Here is a 24983-nt window from a genome sequence, read left to right as displayed (position 1 = left end):
GTTATATTTTTTATTTATGGTTTTATATATGTTCCTCGCTGGTAGCAAAACAGATACATAGATGTCATTCCGTTACTGTAAATTGTCACTCAGTGTTTGAAACAATCACATACAATATGTACATGCCATGACATTATGCTCCTACAAAGAAGATATTGATGTTTGCTAAACCAATACTAAGTAAGCTTGTGTAATGTAGTTTTCAATTTCACATAAATGAACAGCTGAGGTCAAAAGATTTATAATATCGCTAATTTTGTAGGCTTCCGAAGATGATAAATTAATTTGTCGAAACCAGAAAAGCATAATAAAATTTATTTGCAGCTGTGACTGAATTTTATCCTGGAAAAATAATACCACAGTTACTGAAAATGTCCCTCTCCGGTAGCTGAGTGGTCAGCGCGGCAGAATGTCAATCCTAAGGGCCCGAGTTCGATTGCCGGCTGGGTCGGAGATTTTCTCCTCTCATAGTCTGGGTGTTGTGCTGTCCTAATCATCATCATTTCATCCCTATCGATGCGCAAGTCGCCGAAGTGGCGTCAAATTGAAAGACTTTCACCCGGCGTACGGTCTACCCGACGGGTGCCATAGTCACACGACATTTACATTTAGTTACTGAGGATTACAGCCATGAATAAAATAAGAAAGGGTGTTATTAATACTTATAATGATAAACAGCGCTATTCAATGAAAATGAGAAACTGCTGTATTAACTTCCTTAGATCTGAAAAAAGTATAATACTTGTCTTTGGCTGGAGATGCTTGAATGCTTCTTAAAGTTAAAGTAATCGGACAAATGTGTCAATAGACATATAGATAGTACTCGAAACTGTAATTAGATGGAATCCTTTAAGGGGAGCCGGAGGTGGTCAAATCCAAAAAATTACGATTTTTTTTTTTTTTTTTTTTTTTTTTGCTACCGAAAATTAATTGGAACATTCCTCTTTAATGTAAACTTTGAATTATTGTTCTACTCGCCCTAGAAGTGGAGTTATTACCATTTTCCCCCACGCCTGCAGAGAAAATGGGCGGCCGCTGAATGCATCTAACATCCTCTCGTGACTTCCTGGCGAACTGCTTGGGATTTTCTCGGCCTGTTACGCATACAGCGCCTTATGTTACGCATACAGCGAGTGTGCGAGGGTTGGCTACATTATTTTCTGTGACAAATGAAGCGCTAAGAGAGCGGAACATCGTCTCTTTGCTGTTTACCGTTTCTTATTAGTTCAGTGTTGCGCCTGTTGTTGGTAGTATTATACTTCTTATGTAAAGCGTTGTTCTGGTTACGATGCCACGTTTTAGTAACCGTGTATATAAGAAGAGGAAGAACGTAGGGAAAAGAAAATTAACACTAATACCAAGTTGCGATACTACAATTACTGAAACAGTGCGTTCTTCTGCTAAGCAACACATGGCTGGCCATAGCCCTGTGACATCTTCTAGCAAATACTACCTTGTGGATGGTGACTCCAAAGGTTTCAAGACTATAGAGGAACTGAAACTATATGGAAATGAATTTGCAGTTGAGAAGTTGGAATGCATTGGGCATGTGCAAAAGCGTATGGGTGCACGGCTTCGAAGGCTCAAACAAACTTTGGGTTCAAGTAAGCTCAGTGATGGAAAGACAATAGGAGGGAGAGGCAGGCTTACTGATGAGGTGATTGAACGTCTACAGAGTTACTATGGGTTTGCTATAAGGCAAAATACTAGTAATGTTAGTGACATGCGAAAAGCAGTGTGGGCATTGTTCCTTCATACTGCCTCTTCCAATGAATACCCTCAACACAGACTGTGCCCAAAAGATTCCTGGTGCAAATATAATGCAAAAAATGACTATGATCACAAATATGGTTTGCCAGCAGCTGTGATAAATGCAATAAAACCAATTTTTCATGACTTAGCACAGCCAGAATTGTTACACAAATGTCTACACGGAAAGAGGCAGAATCCTAATGAGAGCGTAAACAATTTGATTTGGAAAGTGATTCCTAAAAGGGTGTTTGTAAGCATAAAAACACTGCACTTTGGCATTTATGATGCAAAAGCAACCTACAACCAAGGGAACAGTGTGAAGTGTGAAGTTCTGAAGGCATTAGGATTTACAGCTGGGGTGAACACTGTACGAGCACTAAGAAATATTGACAGAGAAAGGATAAGAGGAGCAGAAAGAAGAGAAAGGCATATGAAGTATGATTGAACAACAGGCCAGAAAAGAAGACAGAAGAGGAAGCTTTTGGAGGATGAAGAAGAAGACCCTGATAATCCATCCTATAGTGCAGGAATGTATTGAGAAACTTTGATAGCCATTTCCCGTAAATTAGAATTTTTTGAATATAAGGAACATTTTCTCAAAATCCACTCAAGCTACAGAGGTGAAATTTTTATACAGCACTCCTAGTGGTCAAACTTACATTGTAACACAGCCATTTGGCAATATGTTCAGTAGTTTCATTTCAGTTTAATTATAAAGCAATTATTTGTAAAAAAATTTGGGTCATTAATAAAAAAATTAATTGGAAGGAAACTATAAAAGATACTCAAAAACCTCTCTGTCATAACTGCAATACTAGACCACTCTATATGTAAAAAAAATTCAAATTTTTCTATTTGGTAGTTTATTCATAAATGTTCCTCAAACTTAGTGATTTTAACATGGGCAGCATAGGCACCTCCGGCTCCCCTTAAATAAACCAACCACTTTATTCAGAATGAATGACGACATGTCACCTACAAAATAAATACTTATCTCTGCGAAACTTCGTTGTACACTTACTTTAGCATGTGCTTCACTGTTTACCATCGACTGCAAGGGATATTTGCAACCGTCTTTCGAGAGACTGATGATACGCCATTGCATTCTGTAGCGATTCGACGGCGCATTGTCTGGCATCGTTGGGACTCCATGATAGACTACATCTTTCATTGCTCCCCTTAGAAAGAAGTCAAAGGAATCATGGGACCTGGCTGGCCGTAGTACTACAGCAATCTGTCCTATCCAGTAATCAGGAAACTTTTCGTTCAGTGTTTGCGTTGCAACACGGAGAGAGTGAGCTGGGCAGCTGTCGTGTTGGGACCACACAAGCTGCCGCTCACTCAGTGGTACCTCGTCTACAAGAACGGGTAGGAATTTAGGAAAAAAATGCGTGCATACGTATATCTATTTAACACCCCTGCGATGAAGTAATATTCCGCAATGGGATTTCCCATGATGCCGCACCATACGTTTACGCTCCACGGTCGTTGGTGTTGTAACTGACGAAGCCAGCGCGTATTCTCAGCTGCCCAGTAGTGCATGTTACGTAAATTTATAATACCGTGGTTCGTAAACGTTGCTACGTCAGTAAAGAGCACACGTTGGGAAAACGTAGTGTCGTCTCCCAGACGCTGTAGAGCGAACCGACAAAATTCAATACGACGTTGTAAATCACGTTCTCAGAGTGCCTGATGTAGTGACAAATGATAAGGATGGAGTTCACGTCGATGGAAGATGCGAACGACACTCGTCTGGCTGATCCCAGATGCCCTGGCGATACGTCTCGTACCGCCGTGCCGATTGATAAACACTGTAGCCAGAAGAGCTTTTTCACGTGCTCTGTCAGCCGCAGTCTTCGTCCTCGTTCTCCGTTTGACGTTGAAGATGCCTGTTCGCACTAGTGATCTAATAATTCCTGCAAGCGCCTGGCGCGACGGACAGCGACGATTAGGATACACCTCCATTTACAGCAGTACCGTTTCGACGGCATTGCTTTGACATTTGCTGTAGGTGATTAGCACGTCTAACTTCTCATCACACGTGTACCTCTCTGCAGGGAAGCAATGTTGAAGCAGAAAATAACCTGCCTGTAGACGCAATTCCTGTTGATTCTGCAGTGCAGAGCAGTAAACTGCTGAAAGGCTTGACGCAGCGAGGTAGCCTGGCCGAGCGTGTTTACAAAGCAACAACCGATTCCGGGCGACCTGCCTTCAAATTTTAGAATATTTTTCGGGTTCTTCTGCGAAGAGTTTCGACGTCAAAATTAACGAGCGTTATATCACTGTACTCGTCTTCTCATGTGCTTTCAGCTGCCGTCAAAAGAAGGAATCACTCTATTTTTAAAAATCACACTTGCTACAATATCTTGATCGATATAAGAGTGAAGACTCTGTAGCACATAACAAGACTACATGCCCCTTAGCGTACTATCATTTGCCGAAAACCTCAATTAGATATCTGGAACTCTTTACGAAATGAAGGATGTGTTACTAATTCACATTGTAAAATTATTAGTACAGGATGAAAAGAATGATCGGTGAAGACGGACATTGACAATTGTTACAACTGAAGATAGATGCTATTTTGAAAGTATTACATTCAGGATCGCGTGCAGAATCTGACTGCTGCTATCTTCGGTATGATAACGGTCTCCAGAATCTCTAGCAATGAAACTTGTTCATTTTCATTCCATTATTTGCTATGGTATCATATTTTGTATAACTCTGGGCATTCACAGTTCACTTTTTAATCGAAAAATGGCGATCAGTAGGCTCTGTCTAGTCGTATCGCGAAGGTTGTGCATGTCATTGATTGGCTGATTGGGAGTTAAGGTGCTAAACAGCGAGGTCATTAGTGCCGCATGGGACAGTCCGTCTGGATTTACTGACAGCTATAAATCTGACAGGTCGTTTTTCAAGCGTCTAGGAATTCTAGCGCTCCCATTTCCACTTGCATATATACAGGAGATAGGCAAAATAATGTGAATAGTGGTAGCAATGGGATGGTTGTGTTTGATGGTCAACAATGCAGATAAGGCACGTGTCGCGCTGAACTGTGCGTGTTTAGTACGGACTAGACATCAGTGCAGGTTGTTTACGAGTAGTGCACACTTCGTATTTGCATTCAGAGACCGAGGTAGACGTGCAATGAAAGAACTAACAGAGTTCCAAAGACGGCAGACTGTGGAGCTCAGATTAGCTGGAGCATCAGTAACAAAGACAGCCAACTTACTGAATGTTTCAAGAGCAACTGTTTCAACAGTCATGACAGCCTACACAAAATATGGAAAGACATCATCGTGTAAACGTAATAGTGGGCGCAAATCAAAACTACATGACAGAGATCGTCGTACGCTAACACGAATTGTGTCGAAACAACACAAAACTACGGCGGCTAAAGTGACTGTAGAGCTCCATCGCCATCTTGGAGACCCCGTATCTATCGACACTGTCCGCCGAGAACTCCATAAAGCGAATATTCAACGACGACCTTCTATATCGAAACCATTTGTGATGACAACCAACGCAAAGAAGTGTAAAATATGGTGTCAGGAGCATAAGTCCTAGATGGCTGACAGTGGAAACATGTCATATGGTCCGACGAGTCAACTTTTTCGTTATTTCCACATCGGGCCGGATTTACGTCTGGAGAACGCCAAAATAAGCCTACAATCCTGATTGCTTGATTCCAACGGTTAAGCATGAAGGTGGAAGTGTGATGGTGTGGGCAGCCATATCATGGTACTCCGCTGGTCCCATCATTACTCTCAAAAGCCGTGTCACAGCCAACTGACCATTTTAGGTGATCAGGTCCACCCCATGATTCAGAAGTTGTTCCCCAACGATAATGTACCCATTCACACAGCCAGGATAGTACAATGACGGTTTGAGGAACATGCAACTGAACTGCAGCGTCTTCCCTGGCCAGCACGGTCCCCTTATTTGAACATTATCGAATCCTTGTGGGCAGTATTGGGGTGCAGACTCCGGAGCAGATTTCCGCTTCCCTCGTCACTGCAGGAACTAGAAGAGGTTCTGATCGAAGAGTACCGTAACAATCCACTGGAGACTATGCAATCATTATACGCCAGTATTCCAAGAAGAATCGCAGCTTTATTACGGGCAAATGGGGGTCCGATCCCTTATTAATAAACCATTCCCAAGTTAGTACAGGTGTTCACATTATTTTGCTTATCCCCTGTACCTCTTCATGGGATTTGTGACTAATAGTGTTGTGTCGTTCAAGAGAAACTCCAGTTTTCACTGAGCCAACGTTCGACTGACAACATCGTGGGTAAACATTTGTTTAGATTGCTCATTTCTGAACAAATATACTTTGCAGTGTTCTGCAGTACTTTAGAGACTTTCGCTGAAAAGTGTGTCTTCTATGTGTTGCAAATCTTTTATTTTTATGTTTTTAGGGTTCCGTACCTCAGTCGGTAAAAGAGGAAACCATATAGGAACACTTCGCTGTCCGGCTGACTGTCACATACTAAGGTCTGCAGTTCCTTGGTGGTGTGCAACATATAAGCTAAGTCAGTACTGTCAAAATATGCGGCCATTCATGTCAAATATTTTGATACTTGCTAACTCACTCATCAAAATCAAGGGTACTTCCCGCTGACGTAGAATCATAAAACTTGCCAAGAAGCAAGGTTTCGCAGTACAAGTAAACAAATCAGAAAATTGTTAATTTGCAATTACATCTCATAAAAATATTTTTTTACATTTGTTGTTCGTCTGTTAAACCCCTGATTCTCAGGAACGTGCATAGCCATCAAGTTGAAATTTGTGTCTAATATTAATATCTATGGTCTCCCGGCAGAGTAAAACATTTTAAGCTTTTAAGTCAATGCAGTTAAAAGATACTGCCATGTATGTCCCATATTATCATACTCGTACACTCCGTCATCAAACGATATAGCTGGACTGTGTATATACATAATGGGCGTGATGGTGTATCGGTAAATCGCCTGGAAACGGAGAAGTCATGAGAGTCTTGGTCGGACCACGGATTGTTTTCAGTCTTCGTTGTAACCTAGCCATCACCACTCAACGATGTGAGAAATCGCCAACAACAGCACGTGGTTCGGATTCCATGTTAAATTGTAGGTTGCCTTTTCCCGATTGGATAACTGGCGTAGGTTAAACACACGCAAGTACCCGAAGTGGCATCCAACAGTTGACTTGCGCACTGAGCCACAAGAAATTATTATTTCCTGCATACATAATTAAGTTTGTACGGAACTCTCAGGCTGCGACATGTACTCGCGCTTTTTCGTATTTTTTAAATATTTTATCAGCTATTTGTGCTTAATCTGGAGCCTCGATTCATGATGGAATAGCTTTGGCTCAAGTGGTTCCCTGGAAACAGAGAGTAATAATAATATATCATTAGGCTGTCCTTCTGAAATCAGATGAATCGTTCGGAAAAAGATCGTATTTTATAGAAAATTGGGAACTGAACTCGGTGGGCGTGTCGTAGCTTTAATTATGTGGTAAACATATTAGGTAGTCATATAACTAGCGCAACAAAAATTAATAACTACTGATGTATCAGGCAAGTCAGTGTCTTTCTCGAGCAGAATTTACGGATTAATACCCGCACTGATGTGCTCCTACATTTCCTTCATAGTCAATTACTTCCTAGCACGAAAATAACGGCTAATAGTAAACAGTTACCAAACTCTTTACGTGGTTGAATGTACCTGGTTTCGGAATCTCACCTGAAACTACTTTGTCGAGGTACGGCATCTCCGAGATGGCCTCGTATGTCAGCTGCCCATCGTTCTTCTTCATCGTGGCGTCCACCTCCTCTTGTAGACGTTTCTGCACGTCTGGATTGAGGGCCAGCTCGTACAGCGCGAAGCTCATCGTGGTCGACGATGTCTCGAAGCCCGCCAGGAAGAACACGAACGCTTGGGCTGCCACGTCATCCATCGACAACTCTGCGGGGAAAGAAAAGAAAATGGTTCGTCAGTCAGGACACAACAGATGTTCAGCGGCGCGAGGGCAGCTAAAGGGGGTGAACCGCATTTCCACCGATAAAATATATGAGGTTGTCCTGGTATATTTTTTAAGTGTTTTGGTGTTGTCCGTTGTTTCATTAGAATGTAGCTGCATTTCGTTTAATTATTACCCCCCCCCCCACACACACACACACACACACACACACACACACACACACACACCACCCATTTATTTTTGCAAGTAATAGGTGCTTGTAAAGTAACAAGTTATTATATAAGGGCTGTAGAAGTTATCGATGGAATCGTAATGGAAATAGTGTTTACATATAGGTCTTGATTTCTGTAGTCACGGCACGGGTACGCGCCAGCTGGCACCAAGGTCATATTGCCATACTCGCAAAAATACAGCTGCAGACAACTGGCTGTCATGCCTGACTTGCGCTCCACGCTCGGCATTTGTTGCATTTACCTCGCTCCCTTGTCTTCCATTTCTTCCCTTCGGCGAACGCCTGTTTCTTACAGTTTCTGCAGTAGAAACGATTGTTGCAAAAGGAACTGCAGACAGCAACTGAAAAGCTGGCGGATCGCCTGGCTGTTCAACAGCGAGCACGGATCTGCACGCTATGAAGTGTAGAATACTATCGTCCTGGTGCACAGATGGTGACGTACTGTGAGCGCAGAGTGATTGCCACAGTTCGTTTACAGACAATAAACTATTGTCACATTAATAGACAATGAAGAATTGTCACAGAAAGTTAATGACCACAAGCTCGATGAAAGGTACAAGAGAAACTGGTCGTCCATCATCGTCTCGACCTGATGATAAAGTGGCGTCTGTGCAGGAAATGTATGTTAGCAGCCCTTCGAAATCAACACATCTGGCAGCACGTGAAAGTAGACTGACAAGGCACGTGGTGTGTGAGATATTGCATAAAAACTGAATTATCGAACGTGGAAACCATCACGGATGAGTGATCGCAGAAGGGACTATGGCGAGTGAATGTTGGGTTGAGTGATTAGGCCGTATTTATATCGGAGAGTTTCTCAATCAACACAAATGCCATTAGTGGGCGAAACAGCCTTGAGTTGTTACGGCGGAGAAGATGCAGTCTACCCGAAAGTGTGGAATGAATGCCACAAATCTTATTGGGTCATTATCTTGTGCGGTACAGTTACCGCAGAAAGCCACCTGAAGATGATTGGAAATTATGCTTGGCCCATAATAGCTGCGTGGGATAACATGGAAGACACAGACAGTAAGACGCACTACACACTTCGTAAATGTAGTGTGTGCGTGGTTGGATGAGAAGTTTCCAGAACGTTGGCTGAGAAGACGCGGAAATCATGAGTGAACTGCACTAAGTCCATACTTACACCATGTGACTTCTTTTTATGGGGCTGCGCAAAACGTGAGGTGTACCGGACGAACCTCGCGCACAATAAGAACTGAAACCATGGATTCTGGATGCTCTCAGCAACACCTCACGCGACTTCCACAAGAGGAATGTGGATACCACGCGCAGCCGCTTGAGATGATTGGTCTACATCACAGTCGCCTACATTGAATTTTAAAGTGTGCATCTACATTCTTAACAATGTAGGCATGATATTAATTTCAATAAATTAGCTAGTTAGTTAGTTACATGTCCCATAGATCACTTGAGCCATTGTGTTGTCGGAATGACGTGGAACGAGTCAGTTTACAGGATGTGTGTACATGATTGGTAGTAAAACTGATAAATACATTATTGTATTTTAGTCTTGCTCATGCAATTACACTTAATTTTTTTTTTACTGGTTACTAGTTTTTAAGTATAAATTCATCAATGGAATAGATAGAGGCACTTGTCCAGAAGAAATGATTTTAAATTAAGTTCGGAACTTGCTTCGCTAACCTGTCAGACATTTCTCAAATTGTGATGGATTATTTATGAAGAATTTCATTGACGAATATACAGGGTGGTCCATTGATAGTGATCGGGCCAAATATTTCACGAAATAAGCAACAAACGAAAAAATTACAAAGAACGAATCTCGTCTAGCTTGAAGGGGGAAACCAGATGGCGCTATGGTCGGCCCGTTAGATGGCGCTGCCATGGATATCAACTACGTTTTTGTAAATAGGAGCCCTCACTTTTATTACATATTAGTGTAGTACGTAAAGAAATATGAATGTTTTAGTTGGACTACTTTTTTCGCTTTGCGATAGATGGCGCTGTAATAAGTATAAGTACGTGGTATCACGTAACTTTCCGCCAGTGCGGACGGTATTTGCTTCATGATACAGTACCCGTGTTAAAATGGACCGTTTACCACTTGCAGAAAAGGTCGATATCGTGTTAATGTATGTCTATTGTGTCAAAATGCCCAACGGGGGTATGCTATGTATGCTGCTCGGTATCCTGGAGGACATCATCCAAGTGTCCGGACCGTTCAGCCGGATAGTTACGTTATTTAATGAAACAGAAAGTGTTCAGCCACATGTGAAACGTCAACCAACAAATGATGATGCCCAAGTAGGTGTTTTAGCTGCTGTCGTGGCTAATCCGCACAACAGTAGCAGACCAACTGCGCGAGAATCGGGAATCTCAAAAACGTCGGTGTTGAGAATGCCACAACAACATCGATTGCACTCGTACCATATTTCTATGCACAAGGAATTGCATGGCGACGACTTTAAACGTCGTGTACAGTTCTTCCACTGGGCACAAGAGAAATTATGGGACGATGGCAGATTTTTTGCACGCGTTCTATTTAGCGACGAAGCGTCATTCACCAACAGCGGTAACGTAAACCGGCATAATATGCACTATTGGGCAACGGAAAATCCACGATGGCTGCGACATGTGGAACATCAGCGACCTTGGCGGGTTAATGTATGGTGCGGCATTATGGGAGGAAGGATAATTGGCTCCCATTTTATCGATGGCAATCTAAATGGTGCAATGTATGCTGATTCCCTACGAAATGTTCTACCGATGTTACTACAAGATGTTTCACTGCGTGACAGAATGGCGATGTACTTCCAACATGATGGATGTCCGGCACATAGCACGCGTGCGGTTGAAGCGGTATTGAATAGCGTATTTCAAGACAGGTGGATTGGTCGTCGAAGCACCATACCATGGCCCGTACGTTCACCGGATCTGACGTCCCCGGCTTTCTTTCTGTGGGGAAAGTTGAAAGATATTTGCTATCGTGATCCACCGAGAACGCCTGACAACATGCGTCGGCGCATTGTCAATGCATATGCGAACATTACGGAAGGCGAACTACTCGCTGTTGAGAGGAATGTCGTTACACGTATTGCCAAATGCATTGAGGTTGACGGATATCATTCTGGGAATTCATTACATTAATGTAGTATTTACAGGTAATCACGCTGTAACAGCATTCGTTCTCAGAAATGATAAGTTCACAAAGGTACATGTATCACATGTATCACATTGGAACAACCGAAATAAAATGTTAAAACGTACCTACGTTTTGTATTTTAATTTAAAAAACCTACCTGTTACCTACTGTTCGTCTAAAATTGTGAGCCATGTGTTTGTGGCCATTACAGCGCCATCTATCACAAAGTGAAAAAAGTAGTCCAACTAAAAAATTCGTATTTATTTACGTACTACACGAATATGTAATAAAAATGAGGGTTCCTATTTAAAAAACGCAGTTGATATCCGTTAGACCTATGGCAGCGCCATGTAGCGGGCCAACCATAGCGCCATCTGGTTTCCCCCTTCAAGCTAGACAAGTTTCGTTCTTTGTAGTTTTTTCGTTTGACGCTTATTTCGTGAGATATTTGGCCCGATCACGATCAATGGACCACCCTGTATGTACTGTGATGGTGTAGTTAAAATGCCCAGCTCTTTGAAGACATACCCAGACGACGTACGTGGGTGAACAACACTCATTATTCTTACTGCTCCTTTTTGTGCAAATCAAACTTTCTTTCTAACAAGGGAACCTCTCCATCGCACCCCCTTCAGATTTAGTTATAAGTTGGCACAGTGGATAGGCCTTGAAAAACTGAACACAGATCAATCGAGAAAACAGGAAGACGTTGTGTGGAAGTATGAAAAAAATAAACTAAGTATACAAACTGAGTAGTCCATGCGCAAGATAGCAACTACAAGGACGGTGTCAGCTCAGGAGCGCCGTGGTCCCGTGGTTAGCGTGATTCGCTGCGGAACAAGAGGTCCTTCGTTCAAGTCTTCCCTCAAGTGAAAATTTTACTTTTTTATTTTCGCAAAGTTATGATCTGTCCGTTCGTTCATTGACGTCTCTGTTCACTGCAATAAGTTTAGTGCCTGTGTTTTGCGACCGCACCGCAAAACCGTCAGATTAGTAGACGAAAGGACGTGCCTCTCCAATGGGAACCGAAAACATTTGATCGCAAGGTCATAGGTCAACCGATTCCTCCACAGAAAACACGTCTGATATATTCTATACGACACTGGTGACGGCATGTGCGTCACATGACAGGAATATGTTGTCGACCCACCTAACTTGTACACTTGGCGAATGGGTAAAAAGATTCTTCTATCTTGCCCGATTTAGGTTTTCTTGTGGATGTGATAATCACTCCCAAAAAAGTGATCGCATCGGACGGACAGATAATAATTGTCTTAAGATAAAAAATTAAACTTTTTCCTCGAGGGAAGACTTCAACCAAGGATCTCTGGTTCCGCAGCTGCTCACGCTAACCACGGGACCACGGCGCTCCTGAGCTCACGCATTCCTTGATGTTGACTATCTTGCACATGGACTACTCAGTATTTTTCATAGTTCCACACAACTTCTTCCTGTTTTCTCGATTGATCTGTGTTCAGTTTTTCAAGGCTTATCCACTGTGCCAACTTATAACTAAATCTGAGGGGGGTGCGGTGGGGAGGTTCCCTTGTAAGTGATGCGTTACCCCAGAAGATGATTACGTACGATATTACTGAGTGGAAATATGCGAAATATGTCCGGAGTTTGATATGTTTGTTTGCAAGATTAGCAGTTCTAGGAAGCGTAAAAGTAGCTTAACGTAATTGTCGAGAAGCACGGGAACATACTTCTTCCAGTTCAAGTTTTCATCTATATGTACACCCAAAACTTTTGGAGCATTCTAACTTATTTAGTAACTCCTACTCATATGCTACATCATCAACTACTTGTATGGTTCTACTTGTTGCACAGAACTGAATGTAATGTTTGTGTGTGTGTGTGTGTGTGTGTGTGTGTGTGTGTGTGTGTGTGTGTGTGTGTTTTCAAAAATTAGGGAGAGTACATTTTCAGAGCCACTTAATAATTCTTTGGGAAACATCATTTACCAACTGTTGCTTTCTGTTTAATGGGGTCTATTTTAACAGTAGTATTGTCTGAAAAAAGTACCAATTACGCTTGTTGAATGTTAAGTGGAAGATCATTCACATATATGAGGAATATTGAATCCTGTGAGACTCCCTTTGTCATTTTTTTTCTACAGTCGCTACAATTTCCTACCTTTCCGACATTGTCTGAATTATTGAGCGCAACCTTCTGCATTCTGTTTGTTAAGCACAATTCAAACCAGCTGATAGCGTTGAAATAGTGGAATTTATACGCCTTTTCTCAATATGTAATTACTTTCAGACACACCGTATATTGCACCGAGGATGTCTGAACTACAGTGCAAATTTCGACGCTCTTGTCTGTAAACAAACTTGTTCCATTCACTCACAGTACTACGTTATTTTCTGTTAAATCACCAATGTTCATTTTTCTCTTCGCCACGAAACTTTAATACTTTACTGTTCGGTTCTGTCTCAGATTAGTTTTTCCATTATCGTTATTTATTAGAGGTGATACACAGCAGCAGGGATAGGTCTGCTGACAAAGAATAGGACAATATGCACTTCACGCATGGATCCCCTGAATGCAATGTAGAGCAGCCTGACCGCGCTATGCTGAGCTATTACCGTAGCGACAGCAACAACATCATAGTATGGGAGTCTGCAAGAAAATCTATGGTGCGTCGCAGTACACTTCTCCGTGATCAAGGTCGTCTGTAAAGATCTGAGAAGGAACCGAATGTAAATCACTCTCCAGCTGCAACAATAAGAGAAGTTCTCAGTCTTGCACTACCGATTTCGGAAGATTGCCTTCCAGTTTCAAATAACACGCAACTCTGACAACAATGGTGTGACTGTGTTATAAAAAAAAAAATCAGAAAAAGACTGACAGCTTCCGAAATTTAAAGACGACATAATCGAATGTATATGTAGTTCAATAATATTCTGAAATATCTTTTCCGTTGCATTTTGTTTAATAATAAATGCTGGTGCGACAGCATTTGTTCAGCTCGGTACTTCGACGATCTGACGAGACAGTTGGACAGAAACTCCTACAACTCTATCAATCAATACCAGGGGCCAGATGTGGACCAACACGTTATTGAATTGCTCAGTTCGTGAAGGTCTTGAATAAATCAAGGTCTTGAATAAATCACCAGTTTTTCTGAAATGGCTACCATAAGTTTGTCTGTACATATACGTCACATCTATCAATTCGTCCCATTCGGATTATTCCTTCGTGGTGCGAAATTTTTCTCCCCTCAGAATGTATTACAAAAAGCTCATGTAAGAATGGGTTCGAAAATCCTTCGTTAGGGAACTATGAAAATATTTGTTATTGATGACACAAAAATCATAAATTAACTAAGCAAATTTACAGTTACAAACATTGCCCGAGGTGACCACCTCCTGCATCCATACACCCCATGAGCCTGCGTTTCATACTTTCCAGTATGTCGTGGGAAACTCCTGGTGTTTTCCGCATTTGGTCAAATCCATTTCCGATACTCTCCCTCAGAATATCGACACTGGGTGCGGGAACTGAATGCAGCAAGGATTTTACGAGGGTCACTCCAAAAGAAATGCACACTATTTTTTTAATCCACCTTTTATTCTGCATGTTTGAAAGTTTTACAGTGTGTAGATACATCCTTTAGGAACAATATTTTCATCTCTCCACATAATTTCCATCCCTCTCAACTGCCTTACGCCATCTAGGAACCAGTACCTGTATACCCACACAGTAAAATTCTGGACCAACCTCTTGGAGCCACTGTTTGGCAGCGTGCACAAGTGAGTCATCATCTTCAAACCTTGTTCCACGAAGAGAGTCTTTCGGTTTCCCAAAGAGATGATAGTCACATGGAGCCAGGTCAGGACTGTAAGGCGGGTGTTTCAGTGTTGTCCATCCGAGTTTTCTGATGGCTTCCATGGTGTTTTGACTGACCTGTGGCCGTGCATTGTCGTGCAACAGCAAAACATCCTGCTTTTGCCGATGTGGTCGAACACGACTCAGTCGAGCTTGAAGTTTCTTCAGTGTCGTCACATATGCATCAGAATTTATGGTGGTTCCACTTGGCATGAGGTCCACAAGCAAGAGTCCTTCGGAATCGGAAAACACCGTAGCCATAACTTTTCCAGCAGAAGGTGTAGTTTTTTTTTCCTTGGGTGAATTTGCATGATGCCACTCCATTGATTGCCTCTTCGTCTCTGGTGAAAAATAATGGAGCCATGTTTCATCACCTGTCACAATTCTTCCAAGAAATTCATATCCACCGTCTCGTACTGTTCCAAAAGTTCGCTGCATACCGTTTTTCTTGTTTCTTTGTGAGCCACTGTCAACATCCTGGGAACCCACCTGGAACAAACATTTTTTAACGCCAAGACTTTCAGTATTCTACAAACACTTCCTTCACCTATCCCAACGTAGCGTGACAATTCGTTCACTGTGATGGGTCTGTCAGCAGTCACCGTTTCGTTAACTCTCTGCACATTGTCTGGGGTGTGTGCAGTACGAGGCCTGCCGCTGCGAGGACAATCCTCAATACTCCCGTGCCCGCTTCCATCATGTAACTTGCTTGCCCACAGACTAACTGTACTGCGATCGACAGCAGCATCTCCAGATACCTTTTTCAACCTCTTGTGGATGTTTCCCACTGTCAAGTTTTCACAGCAACAGGAATCCTATGACAGCACGTTGTTTCTGACGAACGTCAAGTGTAGCAGCCATCTTGAAGACATGCTGTGACGGCGCTGTTCACGGGAACAGGTTGAACTAAGCTTGAAAACAAGCAGGAAGGATGTATCTACACACTGTAAAACTTTCACACATGCAGAATGAACACTGTATTTTTCCAAAAATAGTGTGCATTTCTTTTGGAGTGACCCTCGTATATGTTCCAAGAGGGGAAAAAATATCCACTGGATTCAAGTCTGGCGGTCGGGCAGGCCATGCTATGAATTCACCGCGACCAGTCCAGTCGTTTGGAAACTGTTGATCGAGATGCTAGCGAACTATCCGTGTAAAGTAGAGGAAGCATCATTGTGCATAAACCATATTCGCTGGTGGCGTCTCAAGTTACATCATGTAAATGGAGCAACTCGTGCCTATTTTTGTGATGTGTTGTCACGGAGATTACTCTATACACAGAAAAACTGCAATCAGTCGAAACAAAACGAGTGCCATGACCAACTGTAAACAAGAAAGCAAGTAAAAAAGCACATTTGAGGTAAATTACACGACCAGGAGTCGCACAGGGAATTCCTTTCACATCTCCCTTAATGAAGGATTTTCGGATCCATGTTCATATGAACATTTCGTAATCTTTTGATGTCAAGAATAAATCCATAAAGTTTCTGACACATGTTTTTATACATTCTGTATAGACGAAAGGACATAATTATGGAAGAAACACACATAAGAAAAAGCAAGTAACTTCCAAAACAAAACATTCGAAATCAGAGTATGAGGCGACAGTGAAGCGGGTAAAACAAATGAAAACTCCACGTCTAGAGGGCCTACTAGCTAAACTATAAAAGATTATGTAGAACAAATTACATGAAAGATTTTCAAAATTGTGATATTTCTTAAGCGGCTCATATAATAACCCAGCTGAAAAACGCTTCCGTGAGAGCAGATTCCGCTTTCATCATGAAAAATTCTGACATGCGAACATGTTCGCACTCTTTTTAACACAGAACATTCTAAATCGTGTTGCACACTCTCTCTTCGTATTCAATCCTTCGTACTCAGCATCTGCCTGTCACTGTGTCTGACTTTCTCCTTTCTCTCCCACTGAAACTATTTCCTATCGGTCTCTCTGACTGACCCTGTCTTCATCTCTCTCTCTCTCTCTCTCTCTCTCTCTCTCTCTCTCTCTCTCTCTCTCTGTGTGTGTGTGTGTGTGTGTGTGTGTGTGTGTGTGTGTGTGTGTCTCTCCTCATCACTGTCTCCTTCTCTGCCACTTTCACTCTCTGTCCCACGGCCATTTCTTTGTTCAATTATTTTTCTCTCCCAGTGCCACTGTCTCTGTCTTTCTCGCTTACAGTCAGCGGTCTTTCTCTTCAAACATCATTGACTCTTCTCCAAGCATGTCCTTGGGGATGGTTTGCTCGGTGTTTTGACCCCGTAAACCGGAACACATTAACACGAGGGTACAGGATATGGGGGAAACTAGACAACTTTTGTCGCTGGTCTGGAGGTAGGTGTCAAGTCCCCCCATGGTCGTGCATGGTCTCCACTCATATTTCATTTTCATTTCCGCTGTCACCTCTCTCTTTTGATCCCACTGCTACTATTTTAATCCATCTCTGTTTTTAATTTACTGCCAATCTGTCTCACACCACTACTGTCACCTCTCTCTTTTTCTCCCATTGGCACACTGTCTTTCTGCTATTCTCTTTCAGCACAAAAAACTGCGCACATGTTCACATCCCAAAATTTTTGTTGAGGAAGGCGGAATGAGGATTGAGGTAGTTGGTTCCCCACTTTTCTGTTAGAGTCTTTTAAAGAGTAATATGCTGGCCTTTTTGTGCTCAACAGGAGCATTTTTCAGCTGGTTCCCTTCTTTTCCCTATTACATAAAGGTGGGCTGCCTATATAAAACTATTTCTGGAGATCAATAAAGTTTTGACAGTTTATTTATCACAATAAAGGATGGCAGCTCCAATATAAATATATACGTTGACACTCAGTGCACATAAATAAGATTAACACAAAATCGCCTCCCATCCAACGCAAGCTCACTTTACACTACTTTATTAAAAATGCACATCGTTATTAGGCTACCCCTACAGTGTACCAAAAAAATGCGGTGATTTATTTCAACAACAGGAAATTTCGTATAACAATACAATTTTTTTTAAATTAAAAATACAATAATTTCTAGGTCAAGACAGCCTTACACTTCAGGTCGGACATTACACGCATATTTTATGAGCATAAGTACCGTAACTTTGAACGTCTCGACCCTGGTAAAGGATAATGACGCTGAAAAAAAAAAATACAACGTCTCTGAGAACACCACCTAAGGAACGTACGGAAAAAATTTCGACGATTTGCTGTAAATATAAATTACAGAAGTGGACATACCCGACAACTGGTACCTTCACTATCAAAAATCACGGTTTTTCAGGTGTATCTAGACAACGGTTAAAACATTTCGAAAACGGTAAAATGACATTTCTAGATAAAAGTCTAAATCATCTACTGTTAAAATTTGAACTATTTTCTATGGTTAGTCATTTAGGTAATTGCAGCTCACAGTGAAAAACGTCTAAAACCAAATTTCGCTGTTTTCTGCGTAAGTATGGTAACTTTAAACTACTGTCTCGGTAACGGATAATGATATCGAAACAAATTTCGATGTTCCCCGACAACGTTATCTTAGGATCGTATAGCAAAAATTTCGACGATCTGCCAAAGACAGAAATTATAAAACTGACCATCTCCACAACTGGTGCTTTTGGTACCCAAGGAATCATGATTTTTCGGGGTTTTCTCAGGAAATGCCCATAAACAAATATTGATTTTCTAAACTGTTTAAGGACCACCATAGACCACCCACACTGTATAAGAACCAACTGTTTTGCTCAATTGGACTGGGCTGGAAGAAATGTGTAATGTTTAAAAATTTTGACCCTTAACTGTATGATAGCTACACTATGTCCGACAGGCATGCAAATGTTCGTAGGCCAAGGGCTATTCAAAACACTTGACCCTCTATCTCTATGATCAATAGGACCCCCTGAAAAATCATATTGCTGCGTGTGCCTTTTTGGAACATATTGGTACCGATGGACCGATAAATCATAGTAGGACGTTTCCTACTTTACGTGTTAAGTAAGATTCGATCACGGCTACGTCAGTGACTGTAGGTATCGAGTTTCCTGAACTTACTCCAGTTGTCCACATCCTTGGAGCTATCCATGAGGCCGTTGAGCTTATCGTCATCGACGAAGCCCCTGTTCTTGAGCTGTATCAGCAGATGCATGAAGTCGTTGCGTGTCACGTTGTTCTTCTCCCGGTACTCCACGGTCTCTCTCACCATGTTTCGGAAGAACTGCGACACTTCTTCCGTTCCACCAGCAACCCTGTGACCAAGAACGATTTCAATGTATACTTAAAATTTGCCTACATATTAACAGGCTTCTCTTAGATAAATATAATCTGCGACCATTATGTAGACGACTTTCATACAAATATAGCTCGCGTCTTTCTTCTTCTAACTAGCAGATCTGCAGATAAAAACTAGAGCACAGGTAAAATTACGTAAGTAACTATAGCGGTACTTCTAAACTTAGCTTTAGTTTTATCTTACATCCTATGTAATCCGTGTATGGGAACTGCAATACGACATTACTACGTACGTCTCTAGAGGTTTTTATACCACTGTAAAAAAGTGTGATGTGTCAAATATACTACCCTATAAGATCAAAAATATCCGGATACCCCCAAAAACAAACGTTTTTCATATTTGTTGCATTGAGCTGCCACCTGCTGCCAGGTACTCCATATCAGCGACCTCAGTAGTCATTAGGACCGCGAGAGAGCAGAATGGGGGGCTCTGCGGAACTCACGGACTTCAAACATAGTAATGTGATTGAGTGTCACTTCTGCCATACGGCTGTACGCGAGATTTCCACACTCCTAAACATACCTAGGTCCACTGTTTCCGATGTAATAGTGAAGTAGAAACGTGGAGGGACACGAACAGCCCAAAAGCGTACAGGCCGGCCTCGTCTGTTGACTGACAGAAACCGCCGACAGTTGAAGAGGGTCGTAATGTGTAATAGGCAGACATTTATCCAGACCATCATACAGGAATTACAAACTGCATCAGGAACCACTGTAAGTACTATGACAGTTAGATTTCATGGTCGAGCTGCTGCTCATAAACCACACATCACGGTGGTAAATGCCAAACAATGCCTCGCTTGGTGTAAAGAGGATAAACATTGGACGATTGACACAGTGGAAAAACGTTGAGTGGAATGACGAATCACGGTACACAATGTGGCGATCCGATGGCAGGGTGTGGGTATGTCGATTGCCCGTTGAACGTCATCTGCCAGCGAGTATAGTGCCAACAGTAAAACTTGGAGGTGGTGATGTTATGGGGTGGTTTTTTTTTCATGGAGGGAGCTTGCACCCCTTGTTGTTTTGCGAGGCACTATCACAGTATAGGCCTACATTGATGTTTTAGGCACCTTCTTGATTCCCACCGTTGAAGAGTAATTCGGGGATGGCGATTGCATCTTTCAACACGGTCGAGCACCTGTTCATAATGCACGGCCTGTGGCGGAGTGGTTGGACTACAATAACATGCCTGTAATGGACTGGCCTGCACAGAGTCCTGATCTGAATCCTACAGGACACCTTTGGGATATTTTGGAACGCCGACTTCGTATCAGGCCTCACCGACCGACTTCGATACCTCTCCTCAGTGCAGGACTCCGTGAAGAATGGGCTGCCATTCCTCAAGAAACCTTCCAGCACCTGATTGAAAGTATGCCTGCGAGAGTGGAAGCTGTCATCAAGGCTAAGGGTGGGCCAACACCATACTGAATTCCAGTATTACCGATGGAGAGCGCCACGAACCTGTAAGTCATTTTCAGCCAAGTGTCCGGATGATTTTGATCACGTAGTGTATACCGATGCACATGAGAATTGTCTCTATTAATTTTAGAGAGACAAGATTCATGTTTGCTTAAAACAACAAACATTAGAGTGAACAAGTTTGTGTTGTTTAAAATTAACAGCATAATTAATGTAAGTTCAAAATTACTTTTCACTGAAAGTACTGATGTTTGAGGGATCATATCGTTGGATACTTAAATTTCAATTACTTCATCAGTAATGTATATCAGCATTTCACATCTCAGATAGATACAACAGACAAATGACGGACACTTGTTGTTTTAACTACACTGTAGGACGGAAAACCGACGCACCACGAAGGAATTATCAGAACGGGATTAAACTCTGTAGATGTGACGTACATGTACGAAGAAACAAATGATTATAGTTTCAGAAAAATGGTATGATTAATTCAAGAAAATGAGCTTCACAAATTGAGCAAGTCAATATCGCGCCGGTGCACCTCTGGCCCTTGTGCAATCAGTAATTCGGATTGGCATTGACTGATAAAGTTGTTTGATAAAGTTGTTGGATGTTCTCCAGAGGTATATCGTGCCATATTCTGTCCAACTGGCGCGTTAGATCGTCAGAATCTCGAGCTGTTGGAAAGGCCCTGTCCATAATGCTTCAAACGTTATCAGTTCGGAAGAGATGCGGTGACCTCGCTGGCCAAGGTAAAGTTTGGATGGTTGGTTGGTTGGTTGATTTTGTACAGGAGACCAAACAGTGAGGTCGTCGGTCCTATCCGATTAGGGAAGGAATGGGAAATAAGTTCAAATGTGTGTGAAAACTTATGGGACTTAACTGCTAAGGCCATCAGTCCCTAAGCTTACACACTACTTAACCTAAATTATCCTAGGTACAAACACACACACCCATGCCCGAGGGAGGACTCGAACCTCCACCGGGACCAGCCGCAAAGTCCATGACGGCAGCGCCTGAGACCGCTCGGCTAATCCCGCGCGGTGGGAAATAAGTCGGCCATGCCCTTTCAAAGGAACCATCCCGGCATTTGCCTGAACCGATTTAGGGAAATCACGGAAAACCTTAATCAGTATGGCCGGACACGGGTTTGAACCGCCGTCCTCCCAAATGCGAGTCCAGTGTGCTAACCACTGAGCCATCTCGCTCGGTATAGGGTTTGGGCAAGCACTCTTGCTGAAATTTAAGCCTAGGAGTGCTTCCCACGAAGGGCAAAAAAATAGGGCTTAGAATGACGTCAACGCTGAGCTATGCTGTAAGGGTGTCACGGGTGGCAACGAAATGGGTCCTGCTATGAAATAAAATGGCACCCCAGACCATCAACACTAGTTGTTGGTTGAGTGACAATCAGGTTGGTATCTTACTGCCGTCTGGGGCATCTCCAGTCACGTCTTCGCTCATCGGGGACTGGGATCTCATTGACTGGAGCAGAATTGTCTCCAGTGGTGAGTTCCACTTAGAACTGAGGCTCGACTAGCAGCGAAGACTTCTCTGGAGCCGCCCTGGATAGTGGTGGGATGCCAAGCTGATTGTCACCTGCCGCACGGCCCGACAACCAGGAGTGATGGTTTGGAGTGCCATTTCATTTCACAGCAGGACCCATTTGGTTGTCATCCGCGGCACCCTAACAGCACGGTGGTAGGTCGTATGGTAAACCATCCTGGACTTACATTTTAGCATGATAGTGCCGTTCCGCACACGGCGTGAGTTTTCACTGCTTGTTTTCGTGCTTGCCAAATTCCACCTTGGCCAGAGATTCACTACTGGCCATTAAAATTGCTATACCACAAAGATGACGTGCAACAGACGCGAAATTTAACCGACAGGAAAAAAGATGCTGTGATATGCAAATGATTAGCTTTTCAGAGCATTCACACAAGGTTGGCGCCGGTGGCGACACCTACAACGTGCTGACATGAGGAAAGTTTCCAACCGATTTCTCATACACAAACAGCAGTTGACCGGCGTTGCCTGCTGAAACGTTGTTGTGTTGCCTCGTGTAAGGAGGAAAAATACGTACCGTCACGTTTCCGACTTTGATAAAGGTCGGATTGTAGCCTATCGTGATTGCGGTTTGTCGTATCGTGACATTGCTGCTCGCGTTGGTCGAGATCCAATGACTTTTAGCCGAATATGGAATCGGAGAGTTCAGGAGGGTAATACGGAACACCGTGCTGGATCCCAACGGCCTCGTATCACTAGCAGTCCAGATGACAGGCATCTTATCCGCACGGCTGTAACGAATCGTGCAGCCACGTCTAGATCCCTGAGTCAACAGATGGGGACGTTTGCAAGACAACAACCATCTGCACGAACAGTTCGACGACGTTTGCAGCAGCATGGACTATCAGCTCGGAGACCGTGGCTGCGGTTACCCTTGACGCTGCATCACAGACAGGAGCACCTGCGATGGTGTACTCAACGACGAACCTGGGTGCACGAATGGCAAAATGTCATTTTTTCGGATGACTCCAGGTTCTGTTTACAGCATCATGATGGTCGCATCTGTGTTTGGCGACATCGCGGTGAACGCACATTGCAAGTGTGTATTCGTCATCGCCATACTGGCGTATCACCCGGCGTGATGGTATGGGGTGACATTGGTTACATGTCTGGGTCACCTCTTCTTCTCATTGACGGCACTTTGAACAGTGGACGTTACATTTCAGATGTGTTACGACCCTTGGCTCTACCCTTCATTCGATCCCTGCGAAACCCTACATTTGAGCAGGATAATGCACGACCACATGTTCCGGGTCCCGTACGGGCCTTTCTGAATACAGAAACTGTTCGACTGCTGCCCTGGCCAGCACATTCTCCCGATCTCTCACCAACTGAAAACGTCTGGTCAATGGTGGCCGAGCAACTGGCTCGTCACAATACGCCAGTCACTACTCTTGATGAACTGTGGAATCGTGTTGAAGCTGCGTCGGCAGCTGTACCTGTACACGCCATCGAAGCTCTGTTTGACTCAATGCCCAGGTGTATCAAGGCCGTTATTACGGCCAGAGGTGGTTGTTCTGGGTACTGCTTTCTCAGGATCTACGCACCCAAATTGCGTTAAAATGTAATCACATGTCAGTTCTAGTATAATATATTTTTCCATCGAATACCCGTTTATCATCTGCATTTCTTCTTGGTGTAGCAATTTTAATGGCCAGTAGTGTGGTATCTCTCGAAGTTTACAGTTCGCACCTGTGTTTTAAACAGCTGGGAATTACTAGCCAATGGATTTAGATGCCTCACATATGGGATGCAACGTTTTAGTGATGACAATTTGTTTCAAACTCAAAGGTCAGTCATTTTACTTGTCTAGTTCTTTAGTACTCCAGGATTAACTTAACAAAACTGAGTTGACAAAATACAAATTGTAGAACATCCTGCGGAACTTCATACGGAAAACTATTAAATATTTCTGAAAAGCGAACGTTAAATATTAGTTTAACTCTCTTGAGCGCCGTCTGGAGTGTTTCTTGGCAACTATTCTCTTGCAGGCTTGTCTGTAGTAATGTAAACAGAACAATGGCACTGCCGCGACAGCGCCACTGGTGCGCATGCTTACCCGAGTGCCTTGGCTAACAGGGGGACGAAATCGTACATGATCTGAGCGATCTTGGACTTGAGCGAGGGCTCAAACACCTTGCGCCCCCACTGTCGGAACTCGGCCTCCGGGTTCCTCTGGCAGTTGCACTCCACGCCGAAGGCGACGGACGCGATGATGTCCGTGGCGTACCTGGCGGACACCTCCCGCATCTCCACCACCTCCCCACGGCTCGCTGAATCTCCCAACACCTCCACCATCTCGCGGCCGCAGTCCTGCATCGTCTGCGAATGGAATATACCAATTTGTAAATAGCGTTCGGGGGATGTCGGCTCACTCGATACACACTGTAAATTAAAGTGTCCCCCTGCGTTTTTCTGCTTGTGTGGTATGGCTAATCTTACAAGGAACCCCTTGAACGTGAGGTCACAACAGGCCAATGATGTTTACGGCTTTCGACGCCCCACATATTCTCTACCACGTACCCATAATATTGACTGCTAATGGCAGCAGGGGGCGGGACTGGAGGTGTCTCGTGGTGAGCACAGCAAGAGTCCACTGCGCGTAGTTGAATTGCTCTGGTGACGAGTAACTCAGAACCAATGATAAACAAAGCAAACATTGCATTACATCTACATTGCCGAAGTTGACATTTCGTCAGAAAGGAACCCAACGAATTTTGCAGGGTGAGAGAGAAGTGGCAGATGAAAGGTGAGTCAGTGAAATGTGTGGTGTCGTATACGCTCGACTGTGCGGACAATGAAAAAGAGGAGTACAATGAT

General features: G+C 43.2%; 1 protein-coding gene across 1 annotated transcript in view; it reads right to left on the bottom strand.

The window, feature by feature from the left end:
* Window positions 1-24983, bottom strand: part of LOC126484241 (probable cytochrome P450 6a13) — a 97847-nt gene that overhangs the window by 21358 nt on the left and 51506 nt on the right. The window contains exons 4-6 of the mRNA XM_050107655.1: window positions 24223-24485; window positions 18939-19132; window positions 7479-7700 (exon numbers count right to left, since the gene is read on the bottom strand). Of these exons, the coding sequence (XP_049963612.1) occupies window positions 7479-7700; window positions 18939-19132; window positions 24223-24485 (679 nt within the window). The remainder of the gene's footprint in view (window positions 1-7478; window positions 7701-18938; window positions 19133-24222; window positions 24486-24983) is intronic.

This window comes from Schistocerca serialis, chromosome 6 (genome assembly GCF_023864345.2).
Source record: "Schistocerca serialis cubense isolate TAMUIC-IGC-003099 chromosome 6, iqSchSeri2.2, whole genome shotgun sequence".
Lineage (NCBI taxonomy): Eukaryota > Metazoa > Arthropoda > Insecta > Orthoptera > Acrididae > Schistocerca > Schistocerca serialis.
Note: the sequence above shows the minus strand (reverse complement) of the source record. Positions and strands in the feature narration are given on the sequence as shown.